Source organism: Onychostoma macrolepis, chromosome 14 (assembly GCF_012432095.1).
Source record: "Onychostoma macrolepis isolate SWU-2019 chromosome 14, ASM1243209v1, whole genome shotgun sequence".
NCBI classification, from domain to species: Eukaryota; Metazoa; Chordata; class Actinopteri; order Cypriniformes; family Cyprinidae; genus Onychostoma; species Onychostoma macrolepis.
Window position 1 is genome coordinate 9,464,635 of NC_081168.1, and position 18,101 is coordinate 9,482,735.

Sequence of the window (18,101 nt, forward strand, 5' to 3'; positions counted from 1 at the left end):
GAATGATGGCCATATGGGAAAAAAACATGGAAAGTCTTTGTGTATATGAATATCAGATGTGGCACATTTTGCTGTAAAAAGTAATTGAGCAATCTTACTACATTTTAAAGTCATGATAAAACATTAAGTAGTGACAGATCTTTTCGACAGATGAATCGTTCAAAATAAGATCTATAATATGCTCTTACAAAATAAACAAGGTAAATTTTCATTTGATGTCCACTTTAACAGGATTCACGTGTGAAAGTTGCTAATAAATGCACAGTTAGTAACAATTGTTACTTTAGCAGAAGTGCCTCAAACAAACTCTAGCCGTGGCAATCTTTATAAACAAAAACTGCCTTCAAGTGGGAGGCATTTCCAGCTGTTCTTTTCTTGTGATGTCCCTTGTCGGGCTTGTAACAGACTGGAGGTCAGCTGGGACTGTCCTGCTTGGCTGTTCCTGCTCCCCTTTCAGCGGTGACAAGCAAGGCTCCAGTGTGACTCTGTAATCCGTTCATCCGTCATCCCGTCTCACTCCATGTGCACCGCCATACATCTCTCCGCTCTCTGCGTTGCTTATTTAACTTCACCATCCATCTTATCCCAGCGACTTTCTACGTCCTACACACAACACGAACACTGGCCAAGCGAGCCTGTCCGATTCCCCCACGGTAGATTGAGGAGTGCACCTCCATTTTAACTTTTGATTCACAGCATTTTGTGATTTCCTTCTCAGAGAGGAGATTTGGATGAGATCAAAGACTGTGCATTAACTGGCTGGGATGAAACAGTGAAGGGTGCCTTTGTAGGACAGAAGTGAAATCATGAGTGCATTAGCGTGGTTCGTATGCATCACCCGTGGCGGTGCAGGAGAGGAGGCAGGGGATCTATCTCTGTCACTGCACTGATGAGCCTGTGTGATTAACAGGCCTCTGTTCTCCTCACAGACCGTGAAACAGTGGGAGCCGCTGATGAGCCAACGTACAAATGCAATGCTCTTTTCTGTCTCTCTTGCTTTCACTTTACTCACTTGTGTACATGTGCACTCTCTCTCTCCATCGCTCCTACTCACGTCTGCCCCTTTACAACAAATAAAACAAATTACAACTCTTACAGAAAAAAATCATACAAATGTTTGCAACAGAATTTTCGGTAACACTTTATTTTAAGGTGTCCTTGTTGCACATTACATGTACTTGCTATAATAATAACAATTAATCATGCATAATTACATACAAGTAAACCCTAATCCTAACCCTAACCATATAGTAAGTACATGTACACTGTAAAAAAAAAGAAAAAGCTGAGCCAACTTAAAATTTTAAGGCAACCAGCTTCAGCAGTTTTTGAGTTTGCTCAACTTATTTTTGGGGGAGATTCTCAAATTTTTGTTGTATAAACTTAAAACGACAAGTTGAGAAAACTCAAAAATCTTCTTTTTTTTTTTTTTTTACAGTGTACTTAATTAATATTACTCAGTATTTAAATGTATAATTACACTGTATCAAGGACACCATAAAATGAAGTGTAACCGAATTTTCTGAAAATGTAGACTTTTTTGACCTTTTAGCATTTCAGATATTACATTTCAGTCATATACTGAGTCATAATTATGAGATAAAAAGTTGAAATTAAAGCAAACTTATAAAAAGTCATAATTATAAGAAATGATTGACATTATTATTCATTATTATGTCACAAATTTGGGGTGGCATAAGCTTGAAATTGGAATGGATGCAAAATCACAAAAAAAGTGGTACAGTAAAACTATATTACACGCCTTCTTTAGATCATGATTATGTTAAAGGGAAACCTGTATGAATGTCTTTGTTCTGCTGAACACAAAGGAAGATATTCTGAAGAATGTGGGAAACAGAGCAGTTCTGGGGCACTATTGACTTCCATAGTATTTTTTTTTTCCTACTATGGAAGTCAATAGAGCCCCAAAACAGCCTGGTTACAAACCTTCTTCAAAATATATTTTAAAATATCACTACTTGAGGGTGAGTAAATGATGACAGAATTTTCTTTTTTGGGTGAACTATCCCTTTAAGATTTTCTGTGAATGACAAATTAAAATTTTTCACATAATGACATATAGCCTATGGAAGTTGATTTCCACTAGATAAAAAATAAATAAATTATTAATGCTTAATAAAAGTAAATCATAACTAAGACATAAAAAGTCATAATTATAATTTGATCATCATAAATTGAAATCATAATTGGGTGATACTAAATCACCCAATATTTTTGGCATAATTACAGCTTTCTATGTCATAATGTTTATGTTAGAATTATTACTTTTGATATCACAATATCAACATTTGATCTCATTTAGATTTTTATCTCATAATAGATTTAGAGCCAAATTTACTAAACAGGGCAAATTAGCGCGAGTGTGCAATTCCAAAACAGCGCCGATGGGAGTGGAAATTTCTGCGGGTGATTTACTGACAACGCGCAAATTAAAGAACACAAACACAACATTTACATATCGACCAACGCAATATACCAAGCGCAGCGCAAATTAGCGTAGTCGCAAATAAGCAGAGCCGATGCTCATCAGGGGCCTCATTTATAAAGTGTGCGTACGATCAGATTTGATCTGAGTGTGCCTAAGCTTAAATCCATGCCAACGCTCATATTTGTAAAAAACTGTCTTTGACGTGGAAAAGTGCTTAGCGTCACGTCAGGGTGTGAGCAGATGTACACACCTTTTCTTGTTCGAGTAGGCCTACTGCAGGTTTTTAAAATGTAAGCTGTTCTTGCAGCGTGTTCTTGGTGATCTTTTACATGTTAATGATGACATTAATTAGGAGTCGTTTACAAGGCAGAGAGCTGAAACTATTAATTTGCGCGAAGTTCAAGATCATTTGCGATTCATAGATTTCACATCTGAAAGAGACACGTATGTGCGTTTTCTGTACGTAGCCTACGTTCATTTTATGAACATACGCTTATTTGAGATATGATCGTAAGATCAATTTTGGATGGTTTCTGCGCAACATTTTATAAATGAGGCCCCAGGTGCGGGTGATCTAGACTACTTACAACACAGACGCTGGTGGCTGGTATTTTAAACTACTTAAAATAGTTTAAGACATGCTTTTTTTGGGGTGTTAAATAATGGCGCAAACACCTGAAATTTGACGAGCACAAACGTTTGTGAATCATAAATTTTCCTCCCATAAATTTTGTGTCTGAAAAGGAAACTCCTATGTATATTCAGTAAGGTCAGGCACAAAAATATCGGCGTCCACGCCTTTTCAGCGATAATTCTTTACTGCGCGTCTTTAGTAAATCATGACAGTACTATTTTAATGCCATATACAATAAACCTATATGAGAAAATTTGTTATTATACACAGAAAATCTTAACATCTGATCTGCCCTAACTCTGTACACTCTAAAAAAAGATGGTTCTTTAAAGGTTCTTTACATGCAGTAATGGTTTTATTTAGAACCATAGCATTCTGAAGAACTCTTTATGCTGAAATGGTTCTTTGTGTTATAGTTTAGGGTTCTTTGTTCCCGCCCTTTTTTTTCCCTTTCAAATCTGTAACTGTCAAAGCACATCATTAAATTTAAATAGAAATTGAACTTTAAAATTGTAACTGGTTTCCAATCAAACATGTTCTTATCTTTTTCTTTGTTTTTGTTTTTGCTCTGCTGTGGAAACTTCTCTCCTCTTCTCCACTAAGTAAGTAAAAGAGTCAATGAATTTATAATTCATATTGTTAGATTTGTTAAATTATTGGGTTTATAAATATACCCAGTCACAAAAAATATTAAAACTATCCCATGACTTTATATCACTTTTTTCTTTTAAGAAAACATACTGTTCAATTTTGCTTTTGGCCTTCATAAACATAATTGTTTTTACATAAACACACTGTAACTCTAAACTCAGTTGTGTATTTCAGATGACATCCTCATCATATGCAGAAAAAAATCGCCACTTAATCACACCAAAATGATGGACTTAAAGGCATCATATTGATTGGATTGTGATTGTTTCACTGAAACTTGGTCTTCAAAAAATCTATTTTTTGTTCTTATTTAGCGTTTTACTTTTTTATTTATTTATTCATGTTCAATGTCAATTGTCATTCATTAATGTATTCAGCTAATAACTGTTGTTAAGAGCACTGACAATTTTGGATGTCAATAAAAACATACTTAATTCACACAACATGCTGCTGTTGTGGTTATTGTTGTTGTTGTTGTTTTAATGTAAACCCCTAACCAAGGCTACACTCTTAAGATGCCTCATTACTGATTTTCTGGAGCTCAGCCATCCAACTAAACAGACTCTCAGCACACTCTCAACAGGTAAATAATTTATTTCTTAAAATGTCTATAAATTATAACTTTCAAATGCTAATTGGTTTTTCTATGTCTTTTCTCTTTTTAGTTTAAGAGAACATGTAAGTGTGACCAGCTCTGTTCAGGTAAGGATACTCTCCTCTTCGCTAAGTAAGTAACAATGATATTGAATTTATGGTCCATTTTGTTAGATGTTTTTTATTACTAGGGTTTATGCTATCCCATGACTTTAAATTACTTTTTCCTTTTAACACTGTGAAGTGCTCACATACTACTTTTAGCCTTCATAAACAATTGTTTTCACATAACAAACTGTATAGATCTAAACTCAATTGTGCATTTCAGATGCTGTCACATCCTACAACCTCATCATCTGCAGAGAGAAACTGCCATTCAATCACACCAAAATACAGATAATGATTAACTTAGAGGCATCGTAGAGGATTGTGTATATATTTCACTGGAGCTTGGTCTTCAATACACTATTTTATGTTCTATTTTGTTTTACTGCTTTAAGCATTTATTTATGTTCAATCCATTGTCATTCATTAATGTATTCTGCTAATAACTGTTGTTAGAACACTGTCATTTTTGCTACAATTTCACGTCATTAAAAAAAATAAATAAATAAAAGTACCTAACTGACACGTTGTTGTTGTTGTTGATTTTATGTAAAACCCAAGACACTTCAAGATATTATAAGACCAGGCAGACAGAGGGGTAAAAAACAATATTAATAAATAATATATACAAATAATACTAATATTAATGATATTAACATACTAATATTAATGAAAAACTATAATTAAAAAGGTTATTTATAACACCATTAAGGTCCAATATAGCATTTTCAAAGCATGGTTCTATATGGAACCCTATAAAAAAGGTTCTATTTAGCACTAAAAAGGGTTCTGCTATTGTTACAAGCCGAAGAACCCTTTTCTGGTACTGTTTAGAACCATTTGTCTTAAGAGTGTAGCTAGTTATGTCTAAATTGTGAAAATCAATTTGATTCTGTTCCCATAAGCGTTCTTTGATTCATTCATGTTAAAAAAAACAAACAAACAAACAAACGATCCAGATCTCAAATTCAACTCACTTCCTCACAGTGGTTACCAGCTCACTGTGAGGAACATTAAATTTAACTGTGTTTCCTCACACAAAGTTACAGTATTGATTTCAGAAGAATTGGGCTTATCATAATTTTACTGTGCTTTTGCTGTTTAAAAAAAAAAAAAAATCTTGAAAGCTTCTAATCCTTGTAATTGCACGGAAAAGCGCATGGAGTATGATCTAAAGGAAGATGACTTTCTGTCATGTTTCATGTATGCTTGCTTCTTCAAACTACATTCATCCATCCACTGTGTACCGTGTACCATGTTGCCCCAAGCTATTCTATCTGTCGATGATGGGATGGTAGTGTCAGATCAGACTCAGCTCAAATATTCTGCCCCCTTACAATTCGTGATTAATATCAATCTCGAAGCCGAGAAGCTTAGGCAGAGGACCGCATGTCACTTAAGATATCCTTAGCTTGTATATTTCACAGCGCATCACTGTGGGTAATATTTCCACGAATGTTTGTGTCTGTATCTTCTTGAGAATCTGGATGTGATGCCGGATGGTCTGAGACCCTCTGCTGAGATAAAAGCAGCTGTGACTGAGTGGGCTACGACACGATTGTGCAGCCAAAAGGAAGAGAGATAGATTGATGGGAAATAATACAATTCACAAGGAGTGTATACGAGAAGAGCAAAGAAAGAGCGTGGGATTGAGGCACAGTGGCAGGTGTCATGGATCCTCTCATGCCGTCTCACACACCCACACTGTGTCTTCATTATGTATGCTGTTCAGGCCCACACAATCACACACATTACAATGCCATAGTCGCAGTGAGCAATCAAACAGCTCAGGCTAACAAGAAGCATACTGCTCTTTTAGACTGCCTTGAAAATTAGGTTTTCTTTTATACCGAATGCTTTTGGTCTTTTCGATGAGAGGATGTCATATGAGTTACTGCAGTATGCAGGGGCTTAGATAAAGAATATTTATACAACAGTCAGTTCTGGTCCTAGAATCAGGTCTGTGTATTAGTAATGGAAATTTTAGGTGACTATATTTTTTCGTCTTTAGGTGGCGAAAGACAGTGACTGTCTTTATGAGCGGTCATTCAGTCATTAGTTGATCCGATTTGTTGAAATGCACTGCTCGATTTAGAAATGCAAAAAGACTGCGTGAGCCATTGAATCATTTACTTAATTAAAAAAAAAATAATTCACTCTGTTGTTTAGAAATGCAGCTAATTCTGCTGCAGCTTCGTTTGAAACTATTGTGCCCTTCAAGTGGAGTCAGAAATATCATAATTATGAGCACATGAACCATCAAGCAAAATCATTTTTACAAGTGGAAAACACTGAATCATAAACGTTACACAAGTTGCTACTTTATGACCTTGAAAATATGGCAGAAAACAGATCTATAATAGAGATAATATCATGTAATATATCTTTATATAAGGATCAGTGAGAGGAAACTAAGTCTGGAGAGATTGGTATGAATCACTCAACTTGGTTTGCTTTCTGTAACAAACATTTAGTTGTGATGCAATGCGTTATATTTCTGACTTAAATGTGCAAATTTGACTTGAATATTAACTTTATTGAACTGTTGTAGTTATTGAAGCAAAATCACACTTATATTTTTCATCATGTTTCATATTTTTTCTCAACTTTTTTTTGGCAATGTGATGCAAACAACAGCTGGCAGTAACATGAACACAAATAACTTGTACATTTTTTTTTTTTTTTCTGTGGCCCAGAGCAAAACCTTCACTTAAGAAAGTAATGATGTTCTGGAAGATGAAGGAAGTTAAGGAGGTTAACTTGTGTCACCCACCTCTGGGGAAATAAGACAAACCCAGATTTCATTGCCTGACTACATTTTCTCCAGTGTCACGGTGGATAACAGGGGTATGCTGAAAATGCCACATCTGACACTTTACACAGTATGGCAGCTTTCAGACTAAACTGTCCTACTTGGAAACAGTACAGAACTGATTATAAATCTGATATGCAAAAAGAGAAATTCAGTCACAACAGAGGCTTGCCTATTTTGTGTAGAATTACTCTACATCTAACATATCATCTTGACAGAATGTCACAAATGAGTCTCTGGAGCACAAATCTTAAAGAAAGAAAACAACAACTTTCAGTTATTACACACTGCATCTCCATGTGAGGTTGAGGATGTTTACTGAAGGAGCTGAAAGAGACATTTGAAGTTACAGCACAGAGATGTTGTGAATAATATTGGCTACAGCTGTGACTGGTGCATTTTTACTTCATGCCAGATTTATCATCTGCTCGAAACGGTTTAGATTTCCATGCATGCCTTGATGAGACTTGAAATGCAATGTATGGCATCAGACCAAATGAAAATGAGGGAACAAACACCTGTTTCTTGGTTCTACATTTTGTTAACGTTTTGTTAACATCTCCATAATTAGAGCTATGGGGCATCCAAATTAACTCCTTCCGTTGTTTCTGCAGGGGAGCTCAAATTGACAAAGATTAAAGAATTAATAATTCCAAAAATGAATGGATTTGAGGCAACATGTGCCGACTGGTGAAACACCAGCGATTATGTGTGGGATGCACCTGTAGGTAATTAAAACACTACAGTGAGTCAAGCTCTAGAGATTTACGGTTGGAAATACATTAAACTCCAATCTTTCAGAGATGGCCACTTATCAAGTAATGAATAGGAATAATAACTCTATTTTTAGCAATTATTAGCATTCATCAATAAATACTGTTCTTCAATTTAATACATAAAAAAATAAAAAATAAATCACACCTAAAGCACAATTATTTGTTACAAATATGAATAATTTTCCACGGTTGAAAAGCAGTGACTCAGCTCTTGGTGACTGTGGTTAGAAAAGTTTTATTCATTATTGATTGAATGTATTTTCCAGTAAATTTGATTCAACCACATCTCTCTTTATGATAAAAAAAAGAAAAATAAACAATAAAAAAAAAACATCCCAAATAAAATTGTGGAATCATCAAGAAGTAGGCGAGTATGAAGAATACATTTTGCATTAAAATACCCCCCAAAATAAGAAGTTTCAACATTTAAAGCAGAAACACAAAGACTCCATTTCTCTCCTAACTAATCGAAATCAACATCCCTATCAGTGAGAATATCCGAGTAACATTGCGTCAGCAATGTGTAAAACACTAGTTCAATCAACTCTTCAAAATCTCACAGCGGTATAAATGTTAAATGACTCACTTGAACTTTACAAATCTTTTACTGCTTATAAAATACTGCTCTCACATGAGGCCATAAAGGACCGCAGTGTTCTGTGCCTAATAAAACATGTCAAGAAAATGGAAAGTAAAAGCCAGAGAAATAGAAGCGTTTCGATGGCCACACAGTGTGTCATGTTTCGCAGTACAATGGCAGTGTGCAGGGGAAGGCTGAATAGGTAGAGCCGTTTATGTTGAGCTGGAAGCCATGTTCTGAAAGCCTGCAGTGAAGAAGCCAAGAGCTCAGAAAGGTCAGCTTGGCCCCAGTAGCCGATCAATAATATCTCCACAACCATCATTTCACAAGGAGCCTTGTCGCACAGTGTGTGTATAGGACAGAACAGCCTATGTTTCACCAGTATTTGGATCCTGTAGCTGTTCTGCACTCTTTTCTTCCTTAGTTCTATTAACAGAAAACAACTTATAGTTGACTCAATCGTCATTTATTCACCCTAATGTTGTTCCAAACCTGTACGACCTGTAGCAATGTTTTTGTCAATGGGGTCCAAACAATGCATATAATGGACATATAAAATACGGAAAATATTTTTTTGTGTACACCATGGGTGTTATTTGGAGCAACATGAGAATGAGTATATGACAGAATTTTCATTTTTGGGTGAACTATCCCTTTAAGGAGTGTTCCATGTAGGCCCACATAGAATGTTTGACAATTTCTATATGGATTGTGGGGAAAAATCTGCTGAATGGATTTTAAATGCAGTAAACCGAGAGTGCTACATTCTTTTAGAATGATCAAATTAGCCAAATGTGGCAAGGGATGTGTAGAAACTGAGTAATGGGCATTTAGATTTGGCAGAAATCTCTGGATATTCCATGTGGGCATAGTCTTATATGAACAAATCTTTACCAAAGTACCCTTTTTTGTTACAGCAACATCATTTAAATAAACTTTTCTTAATGTATTCTTGATGGCTTCACGTTAACGAGGTTCCGATGGTTTGTGTTGGGGACAAACTGGCTCATTAAAGCACATTTGCCCATAACTGAGGTCAAATTTGACTCCGTCCTAGGAGAGCTCCCACTGAAGTGGCAATCAAAACATGTGGCGGCTCGCTCCCAGATCTCCGATGAGGTATGGCGCCTGAAACGAGGCGTAGCAGCTATGCAAGGTCCATGAGGTGGGAAATCACAGAGCAAGATAATCAACAAGTTCAGTTCCGCTATGCTCTACCGATTGACAACAAATCAAATTTACCCCTCACTCGGTTTCAGATTTACATCGGAGTATTTACACTATGGACAGGTCGTTAAATGAGCTGATATGTTTGTTCAATACGCAAAGTGACCGAGAGAAATAAGCAATGTTGTTTACGGGGCACTGGATCCATATACTGTAAATGCGTAAGATCTTGCTCGTTAGCTTACTCTAACTCTTTTCTAGTAAGTATAAGGAAAATGAACTTGCTTTTGTCATTTCATAGAACATATTTGTGCAAAAAAACAAAACATCTCTGTGAGCTAATCTTTGTAAAGAAATTCAAGTTAAAGACAACATTGCTGAACACTGATATGAACTAAAATATTGCACACTCAGACAGAAGTAAACAGGTTTATAATATTGGCACAGCGCGAGTGTCGAATCGGACACAAGACTTCTCTTTTTTGTTTTCTGAATTCATGACATAAACGAACACTTTTTTCCCAAAGAGTCCCACAGGCTTGTTATTGCAGCACTTTTTCCCCCCTTTTTTTAATGTTTTGTTTTTCTTTAGAAAAGAGTTTTATTGGTGGCTATTCACTGAGAAGAGTCTTCGAGTGCATTTTGGCAGTACGGTGCGTCTGTTGCGAGCGGGCAGACAGACATAGGGGCAGACGGCAGGTGAACGGGAGGTCCGTGCGTTACATGTGACGCGTGCCGCTCCGTCAAGATGGTCACATGCCAGAGGCTCCCATGCCCATGCTGGCCGCGTGGCTCATGCACGGCAGCGTCTGCACAGCTTTGGGGAAGTCATGTGTGACAATCCGCCCGTTCTCCCCGCCGCTACCGTTCCCGCTCATCCTGGTCAGCGTGGAGCAGCGCATGGCGTCATTGATGGATTGCTGGGATGGAGACACAACAGCGTTAGACAGGAATACGGAAATACGCGCAGGACTGTTTGAAAGATGCTCAATTTTAGTAGGAGACAGTAAAAGATGATTTAAGCATCTGCCTAATGGAGTATGCACATAAAATGTTTTGCCATGTGATGACTGGATAATTAGTTAGACAACATTTGTGAAGTGAACTAATCTGCAGGCCTATGCCAACAGATTTCCATCTTTTGGGTTTCCTGACTGTAATTGATCAGCATGGTGGCTCGGGGGGGCACAACACAATGCCTTTAGCAAAGCAAACAGATGAAACACTAATGAAACTTTTCAGACAATGATGCATTTTTGGAAACAATCCAATATTAGCCATATTGCTATTAAATAACAACATTAGCTCTACCAACCTACCAATTCCACATCACGGGCTCATTGGAAAAACGTGCCTACCTACATTTGTACAAAACTCCAAAAACGTACATATACCCTACAATTCACTGCAGTTTCCAGCTGAAACAACCACTAGTGGCAATAAAACAGCAACAAATTGTATTACTTTTTACACATTATCAATTAATAAAGACTTACTTTGTGTGGTTCCTTGCACAATACTATGTTATTACCATAACTGCAGGGGCGTAGAATTAGGGGGGGACGCAAGGGAGGTGTCCCTACAAATGTCCAGCGACTACCAAACGGTCCCTAGCAATAATTTTGATCAAAATATTAAATATATGTATATGTTTTTGTAATTTCAGACGCATCTGAAAGGTCATACCATTGACATATACCTAAGAAGTTAAAGTAAATACGTTAGAAAACTGCGCTTTCAAGGATGCGCATTTAATACATTTAATAGTCGCATGCCGGTCGAGGAGAGCAGCGCAGCATTTAGAACAACTCATAGGGATTGCACCCAATTCAAGACGGCAGTCTAAAACAGTAAATATAAAAGCCCACTTCAGAAATTAACAAAGGTGCGTCGATGAGTTTGAAGTACGGTGTTTGACAAAACAGAGCAAATGGAAAGAGAAAGCACGACCTATGGCTATTATTAGATACAGACAGAAAGACAAACGTTGTGCGGAAAGATACACAATCTTCCAGCCTAGGATAAAGTCATTATGAACATTAACAATAATTTGAGACAAATATAATGTGGATTTTATGGTAAACTATGTAAGTGGCACTCTGTGGTGCAGCAGGATTTGGAACATGCGTCCTGAGTCTCCGTGGACAGTCTTTAACTTTAAATTAACGTTGTTCAACTGAATGTAATCAAACTGGTAGCTGAAATATCCACATAATAAAAAACAACACTGAAATAGAGTGGGGGAACTATGAAGTCACTCTGTATGCGGATCGGCGGTTAGCATGAAACTGGTTCCTCGACAAAAAGCCAATAGGATTTTTCCATAGGATTTTGGACTATCGCAAACAATAAGCTCTGTGTTCAATCATAGTTCATGAAACTTACACGTTTTGTCCATCAAGATAATCTTCACAAAATAATATAACTTTGACGAATTTTGAAGCCGAAATAAAAGCACCAGAACTAAAAAGCTAAACTTAGGCTATAACCGAACTACAGAACCACGGTCGCTCGCCTTCAGTGTCACCACCAGCGCGCTCCCGACAACTGTTTCAAACTTATTTTTAACGTTCAGTGAAATGATTTACATTAATGTTAATCCACGCTACATGAACCTTTTCATATAAACAGGAATAAATACAAAACTAGAGCCAAACTAAAACTGAAATGAGACAGTAGTAATAAATAGTATAGTGAATAAGTGAAATGATCATAATAACTAAAAGACATTTGAAAGCACGTATTTCTGTACATTTTGAAATAAGGTGCATTAAAAGTCAATAAATCCTTGATTAATATGAATATTTGAATTAAAAACGTGTCACCACATACTATTCAATAAAATTCTAGTGCATTTAATCTATTAAATAACAGCAGAGTGAGTGGGTTTTTGGATATGGTAAGATTAAACTTATTTTAGTGAACAAAGTACCACATTTCAGCTATCATTTTGTTAGGGTGGTTACACAAAATGTTATTTGTATCCTTGCTTCTAGGAAAAGCTTCTTGTGGCTGTAAACATTTAATTTTAACGTGGCTTTAAGCACTATGCATCATTAACGTTTCACTTTCACCACGTAAAGCCTGTGTGTGTTTACATGGATTAATCGTAATATGAGTTTACCTTATGGTATGAACCCAGAGTCTCCGCATCAGTAGGAAAGCAATAAAACGAGCATCTTCCATCCGAAGACTTGTGTCGCATTTCGGGGCAAAGCAAAAAAACATTGTTGAACAACAATATAAAATGCGGTAAACTATTCATTGGTTATTCTACAATTAATTGAATTACAAATTATACTACAACTGGAAAATACTGTAAATTGATAAACTGTTCGGCGTGATGACGTTTAATGTCTCCGACAGCGCCTGTAGTCCCATTTAGCAACTTGTTAGCAACCGTCATTTTTAAGAAACATAACAGTTTTAAAAAATCATGAGTGGGGTGTAACTGGTGTGTTTTATGTCGTAGAATAAAATGTGAAAGTATCTTGAGCCTGTGTGAACCACGGACCTTATTTAAGGGATTTAACCAAAATCCCATTAAAAAAACCCATTGACTCTGGGACAATGGAACCGGAAGCGCTAAAATGCTAACTCGCTTCCGTGTTTTCGCCTACAAAGTGATGTTCCACCACTCTATAAGAGCGTGCAGTTTATCTGTCAATCAAATGTGCATGAAAGTTCCGTTACTACAGCAACAGCAGAGTTTTCTTTCAGAATCTGGATCGATTAATATTAAAATAAAGTGATGCTTGATAAAGACACCCAGCACTTGTGTAATTGTGTAATTGTTTGTTAAACATTAATAATAAAAAAAAAAAAAATGTATATGAATTATGAATATTTTGGCTACCATAGGCTATAAATAAAGACTTTAGGTGACATGAAACTGTTGTCAAAGGTCTATCAAAAATGCAATAATGATTGGGTTGTTGGGCGGGGGCGGGTGTGTTTGTTTTGGGTTTATGTCCCCACCAATGTCAAAAACAAACCTACGCCCTTGCATAACTGTATTAAAATGTATTAAAACTAATACATTTTAACAGTTGCATCACAGAACCAACTCCATATATGGCTTTCTTGTAGTAAACTTGCTCAGTAGCTCACCTAGTAAAGTGTTACACTTTGGATGAGGAGTTTTTTTTAAATGTGTAAATAAAAAATTATTGGAGTATGTTTTACAAGAATATACTATTTTGGCCTTTCTACTTCAAAATTTCAGTTTTTTTGTAAATATTTCCAAAATTTACTAGCAATTACGTTACGTTGTTTCAATGTAAATTCTATAACAATTTTTTTTTTTTTTCAGTGTAGAAGCAAGCTAAAATTGCACTGCTTCAACAAATGCGCTGTTATTTTATTTAAAATCAGTTAGGTTTAGAGTAGCATGTAGTATGTCAGTATGTAGTATTTTCAAATGTTATAGAGCATTATTTAAAGTCAAACTGATGCAATACATACAACAATCAGTCTAATAAAAACACTGCCAGATTCACCTTTATCTGTCTCTGATAAAACTGAATGCTTATTTAGCGAGACTCACTGGACATTTCACTTTGAAAGTGATGCAAAATTTTGCAGAAATATTCCCACAGGCACGTTTTCCCTTGCTTTACTACCCATAACTGTACTGAGCACTTGTGTTCAAAATGATTTGCTATGGGAATGACCCGTATTTGCATTAAAGATGTGTTGTGGGCTAATGCTGTTGTGTTGTCATGTTTTAATTGCTTGGCTAATGCTGTTGCATTGCGCCCCCCAGGACCACCGTATTTAGGCCCTCAAAACCAAAGCTGACACTGTAAAGCATCTCTGACATGTGGGTAGACAATAAACAGTCTTGATAGGCGTGTAACACGAGCTTAATTTGCTACGGTGGTGTGGAAGTGAAAAATGTCATCGGTTTATTGCTGCTGTTGTGAAGAGCAATCCGCTATTGTAGTCGCAGCTAGTGGGCCTGAAACCAAGGCTAATGATGTGTCCCTTTAAATCGCATTTTTCCAATCTAGGAATGATTTCATTGCCCTACACTTCAGTGCGTTGGGGGATGAAGTTATACGCCTGATGCAGACTAATTAGTTTGCCTATAATGACTCAGATTCCTACTCTCCTAATATGAAAAATGGACAGCTGTGAAATGTGACTCCTGTCAATTGAATTAACAAAGCAAATCTATATTAATCTTTGCTATTATAATATTACACGAGTGTGTAATACCCAGCTAAACTTGTTACAAATCCTACTTTGGGTAATTGCCTGTCATAAAGATACTTATTACAAAAATCACACTGAAGTATCTATATGTGCAATGGATTACATTTATTGGGGATATTGAGGTGTTTCTTTGATTTGTCAGTCTGGCCTGCTTGGGAAGCTTGTTTCTGCCATAGGATAAAAAATAGATGTAAGATGTAAATTCAGAAAAAAAGTCAGAATTTTCAGTTAGAAAGTCGCAATTACCTTTTTTTTTTTTATTCCATGGTGGAAACAGGCTTCCATAGGCCTGTAGATTGCTTGTTTATGATGGATACTTTTAATCAACTATGCATTAGCAAAAGTACGCCAGGTAAGATCTGACATGGGTCTTATAGTCTAAAGGAGCACACGAGCTGACTGATGCATAATCATGAGTCTAGACGGACTATTTTTGGAGTCATGGTGGAAAACAGAGACCTGCAGTGTCTCCGGGGAACACTTGCTCTGTTTCATGAATGAACAGAGACACGATGTGTATAAACAAATCTCTAGTCTATGGACAGAGCAGCTAGAGGACAACGGGAAACTGAGAGAGAAGGAAATAGAGGGAGAGAGAAAGAAATAATGAGAGATTAAAATTAGGAGTATTAAATTGGGCTGTCATGATGTAGTCTTCATGTTTGCATACACTAACAATTAAAAATAAATGTATTATAATTTAATTAAAATTTATTATAAAATAATAAAATAAAAACTATTTATAATATATTAATATAAAAAGAACGACGTAAATATGAAAACATTAATAAAATACTGTATTAAATTAAATAATATATTTGATTTGGGGACATTTTTTATCAAATATATTTTGATTAACATTATTAAATAATCATATTGAAATATTTATTTTAATTATTTTATAATACATTTTTTACTAATTTAAATTTTCACAGCCCTACTGTTAAAATAGGAGTGTAAGAGACAGAAAAAGAAGAGGTGAGGAGAAACGGATGATATTGAAAGTGGGCAGCAGAAGCTTTGAATCTGGCAACGGTTAGATGGGGGGCAGTTCGGCTGCTACGTGGGCAGGATGTGGCCTAGTGCTCCGCAGTACTCGAGGTTCCTACCCCAGAGTGCTTTATATCTTAACAGTGTCGGCACCGTACAGGCCGTAACTCTGCAGCTCAGTGTAGCTGCTGTCTAAGGCGGTGCAGTGAAAGGCCTGAGCGGCCCGCGCAGACACCTTCATTCTGCGGGACTCTGTTCTGGACTTGTAGCAGAACTCCACCAGGGCCACCAGCATGGCCAGACCCAGACCGCCGATCAGAATGTAGAAGACCCCAGCCACATTGCTGAGGCTAAGAGCACTGGTCTTGTCCTACATGGAGAAGGAAAAATGTCTTAGATGAGAGTTACCGGATAAAAGCATAACAAATTCACACAGACACAGACAAAGACAATAGAAGCATTCCTATACATTACATATACACGTTTATGCATTCATCCAAACATCTAAACATATACAGTGAATATAAAAGCTAAAATGAGTACTATCTTGAATAAAGTGCAAAAAATACTGTGGCACCAAATGTAGTGCTATAAACATTTGCTTAAAATGTTTCCTGCTCCTTTGAGCATAAAATATCATGAATATTGATGAATATAAATATTTAGTTTCTGTTTTGCTAAAACAATCTTTTTTTTGGACTGCTGAATTTGTATTATTGCTAAATGATAGTCATAAAGAAATATTCATTGTGGAACATCCAATTATGTTAACTTATGTAACCAATATCATTTTAATAATAAATACTACTATTAAATACTAATAATATCATTCAATATTAATACTAAATGCTATTATAATATTAACCAGTACATAAAATTATATAAATGTTAATACAATTTAAATTAATATTATATAAAAATAACTAATATTAATTTAATAATTATATAAAAATTACTGGTAACTACTATAGGTTAAATGCATGTTAAAATATTGCACAAATTGTCATATTAATTGAAATGTATTACATTTAATTTACAATTATGAACATGCATTCATGCACTGACACAGGCAGTCTGTGTCCACCTTCGACCATTTTTTTTTACTTATTTAACCTGCTAATTAGCATCTTCATTAATTTACAAGCTACTAAACAATCACATACAATATCACAGCTGCAAATGATGATATTAGTGGTTAGCACCCATGCTGCCCAGGTCATTATTCTAAGGAGATTTGGATTTGAACTTAATCAAAGGTGATATAATAACAGTCTTGGTGTGGAACCGGTTCTCTAAGAAAGGCACATAAGGGAGGTGTGGTGTCGTCTGTGTGTGCCATGCAGGTGGGTTTGGTGCGGTGGGGGTGTGTGTGTCGGCCGGGGCCTATGACAGCACAGACAGCTGTCCACTGGGTTTGCATCCAAATACATGCACACTCCAAGGGCAGACAGGAGGGAGAACACAGAGGCTGAGGACCACAAGGGAGGCTTGACTCTTACGGATGATCAGAGCAATATGTGACCATGGTCCCCAAAACCAGTCTTAAGTGTCAATTTTTCGAAATTGATTTATACATCATACTGAATACATAAGCTTTCCATTGATGTATGGTTTGTTAGGATCGGACAATGTTTGGCTGAGATACAACTATTTGCAAATCTGGAATCTGAGAGTGCAAAAAAATCTAAATATTGAGAAAATCGCCTTTAAAGTTGTCCAAATTAAGTTCTTAGCAATGCATATTACTAATCAAAAATGATGTTTTGATATATTTAAGAAATTTACAAAATATCTTCATGGAACATGATCTTTAATTAATATCCTAATGATTTTTGGCATAAAAGAAAAATTGATCATTTTGACCCATACGATGTATTTTTGACTATTGCTTCAAATATACCCCAGTGACTTAAGACTGGTTTTGTGGTCCAGGGTCACATATGACCAGTCTCTCTCCAGAGCTCCATTCAGACCACCAGGCTATTTTAAACAAAGTGAGTGTATTATACAGTGAGTCATCCAGTCTATAATAATGGCCTTTCTCTTCACAGCACCTAGAGCTACACATACTATTATTTACACTTGAATTAATAATATAAAATTCATCAGATTTAAGGTGTGTGTAT

The 18,101-nt window shown here is 36.1% G+C and overlaps 1 protein-coding gene across 8 annotated transcripts in view; it reads right to left on the reverse strand.

Annotated features, from left to right (window-relative positions):
- Nucleotides 1–8,236: 8,236 nt before the first annotated feature.
- gria1a (glutamate receptor, ionotropic, AMPA 1a) overlaps nucleotides 8,237–18,101 on the reverse strand; it is a 77,662-nt gene continuing 67,797 nt past the window's right edge. For 2 of the 8 annotated variants that reach the window (XM_058797411.1, XM_058797409.1), the window contains exons 15-16: nucleotides 16,211–16,345; nucleotides 8,237–10,688 (exon numbers count right to left, since the gene is read on the reverse strand). In XM_058797411.1, coding sequence (XP_058653394.1) covers nucleotides 10,521–10,688; nucleotides 16,211–16,345 — 303 coding nt within the window. In that variant the 3' untranslated portion in view covers nucleotides 8,237–10,520. Of the gene's footprint in view, nucleotides 10,689–12,892; nucleotides 12,962–16,210; nucleotides 16,346–18,101 lie in introns of those variants that run through there. The other 6 variants (XR_009274107.1, XR_009274104.1, XR_009274108.1 and 3 more) reach the window with 4 other exon arrangements.